This window comes from Bradysia coprophila, unplaced genomic scaffold (genome assembly GCF_014529535.1).
Source record: "Bradysia coprophila strain Holo2 unplaced genomic scaffold, BU_Bcop_v1 contig_516, whole genome shotgun sequence".
Classification (NCBI taxonomy): Eukaryota; Metazoa; Arthropoda; class Insecta; order Diptera; family Sciaridae; genus Bradysia; species Bradysia coprophila.
This window is the reverse complement of record NW_023503767.1, coordinates 6,776-9,311: the sequence shown is the minus strand read 5'-3', so window position 1 is coordinate 9,311 and position 2,536 is coordinate 6,776. Positions and strand designations below refer to the sequence as shown.

Sequence of the window (2,536 nt, the reverse complement as noted above, 5' to 3'; positions counted from 1 at the left end):
CGATTAATTCATCAATGGTCGCAAAATTCTCGCTAGCTTTGTCAACATATCTAGATAATATCTAATGCGTTAGGTTCTGGCTCGTACTGGAAATCGCACATTATTCTTAAAATTACACGAACGACACTAGTGAAGAAAAGGTGAGTTCCTGAAGAGGTGATGAGCCAACCACGTTTCTTCATGAGCTCACTTCTTCTTCACCATGTCGTCGTTCCTTCTTGTTTTTCCTTCATCTCACATTTTGTAAAAGGAATATTAAGAAACAACGACTTTCTGAAAAAAACGATTCGTCATTTCTTCAGGAATTCGATTTTTGAGAAGACTTTCTTGTGTCGTCGTAGTGCAATTAAAGCAGAACACCGTTTTCAAATGGAATTTATTATATTTTTCTCCCTTCACTACTGCCATATCAGCACACGGCTCTGAGATTGTCTTCCCGCCCATAACGAAAGTATAAAATAACTTCTAAACTGAAAATCGTTAGAATATTTCCTATTTGAATGTGAAATCGACTTTGGTCGTAATTTTACAATGATATCGACAAATTAGCATCAAATTTTAGTTCTGTCTTTATTGTTAGGTAAATCAGACGTGTATCGGCTCAGGAATGTATTTCATTGAAGTTCATAATTTCTTCGGTCAAATAATTTTTTTGTTGCAATACATTGGGTTTTGGCATCGGGGAGATGAAGCCACGGTTCGAGAGCTGGTTATTAAGTGGTCCTATTGCGTTTACTACTCTCTGTTTGTAGTGTCATTAGCGATTGGAGGAATTAGAAGTGAAAATGGGGATGAGGCGATATTCTTAATAGAAATAGCGGTTATAGTCTCAGTTTTAGCATTTAAGCTTTGCGTTTTGATCTGGAAGCAAAACCAAATTGTCGTATTGCTAAATCGCATTAGCATCTTTTCAGTAAAATACAACGAAAATTCAACCATTTTCAATGACAAAATCGAAAGTTTCATGAAATTTGTGAAAGTGTTTTTGATTTCTTTTGTTGTCGCTCTTTTCTTCGAGGTAGCAGTGGCACCTTTTCTAAATAGTGAGAATACGTTATTTTTCGCGATTGCATTCCCATTGGACTGGAAACAGAATAAAATAGCATTCTGGATCGCAAACATTTTTCTTTTCACTGAAGTCGGACTTTGTGTGGCGCCACTCTTGTTCGCCATAACTGTATGGTATCTAATGCTTATTTGCTCCTTACGATACAAAATTTTGCAAGTAGAGTTGAGAAACTTGGGCCGAACGAGCGATGGGGGAAGGGCTGATGCGTCGGACAAAGCATGGCATAAGGCATTTTCTCAGGATATAAAATCATCAATCGATCGTCACTTACTCTTGAGAGGGTATGTCTAACATCAAATATCAAGCTTGGGGACTTTTTAAAATGGATTTTAATATTTCTTTTCATCAGATTGACTGATGAATTGGAGGATTTCTACACCTCTCTATTTTTCATTCAGTTTGGTACTGGAAGCCTTTTCATTTGCGGATCAATTTATTGTCTAGCATTTGTAAATCGATACACCTAACAATGAAATTTTCGTTGATCTTAATTTGTACATTATTCGTAGAATGTCAGCAACAATTTAGTGGAAATCCTAATTCAAGCTTATATCTTGATATACAACATCTCCGAAATATTCATGATCACCTATTTCGGCAATGAGATTATGTTATCGAGTGATAGTCTCACTTACAGCTTATTCGAGTCGGATTGGGTTGATCAGCCGCGCTCAACCAAAAGAAGTGTACTAGTCTTTGCTGAATATTTGAAGCAACCACATCAGCTTATGGTTGCTAAAATATATCCATTGACTTTGATGACGTTTACTGAGGTTCATGCCAAGAATTTGAACGGTTTGTGTAAACATTTCTCACACTAATTTGTTCCAGATTGTCAGGTCTGCATACAGTATGTTCAACATTTTGAAGAACATGAAACATTGAAATGGAACAACCAATTAATTTGGAATCTGTACTTTGTACAATATAGTATTGATATTAACTTTATCACGGCACGGCTTAGTTTTTGGAAAACTTTTTCTCGCATTTTCACTATCTTTCTTGATTTTCTCACATTGTCTTGCAAACCAATTTTCGACAAAATTCAAGAACATCAATAAACTTTAACTCACACATACATGTCAGCATACGATTCGTGTTGCAATGCAAACTAACACGGATATAAATAAAACATAAAAACCAAAATTTTCACTAAAAAAAATTTAAAACAAAAGTTGGCAACTTATCAAAGACTTATTACAACAGTTGTTACGACATAACGATTAGCAAATCATTTAACGCACTAGTGCGATAATGGTTATTTATGACATCGTGAGCATTGCACCGAGATTCATAGAAAGATTTATGCAATAGAGGCATCGAGAATTTACCAATTTTGTTACAGTTATTTATGGAATTTATGATAATCTCTTTTTTAAGGCAATTTTTTTTAGAACAAAAAAATTTCTATTGTTATGTCAAAAGTTAAGTCCCCTATGCACCCTATGCACATTACGGCAGCCAGGC

The 2,536-nt window shown here is 35.2% G+C and overlaps 1 protein-coding gene across 1 annotated transcript; it reads left to right on the top strand.

Annotated features, from left to right (window-relative positions):
• Positions 1-560: 560 nt before the first annotated feature.
• LOC119082970 (odorant receptor 94b-like) lies at positions 561-1,954 on the top strand. Its single transcript, XM_037192612.1, has 4 exons — positions 561-1,350; positions 1,419-1,518; positions 1,579-1,842; positions 1,901-1,954. Exons 1-4 carry the CDS (start codon positions 608-610, stop codon positions 1,952-1,954), a joined length of 1,161 nt encoding a protein of 386 aa, XP_037048507.1. The 5' UTR covers positions 561-607.
• Positions 1,955-2,536: the final 582 nt, after the last annotated feature.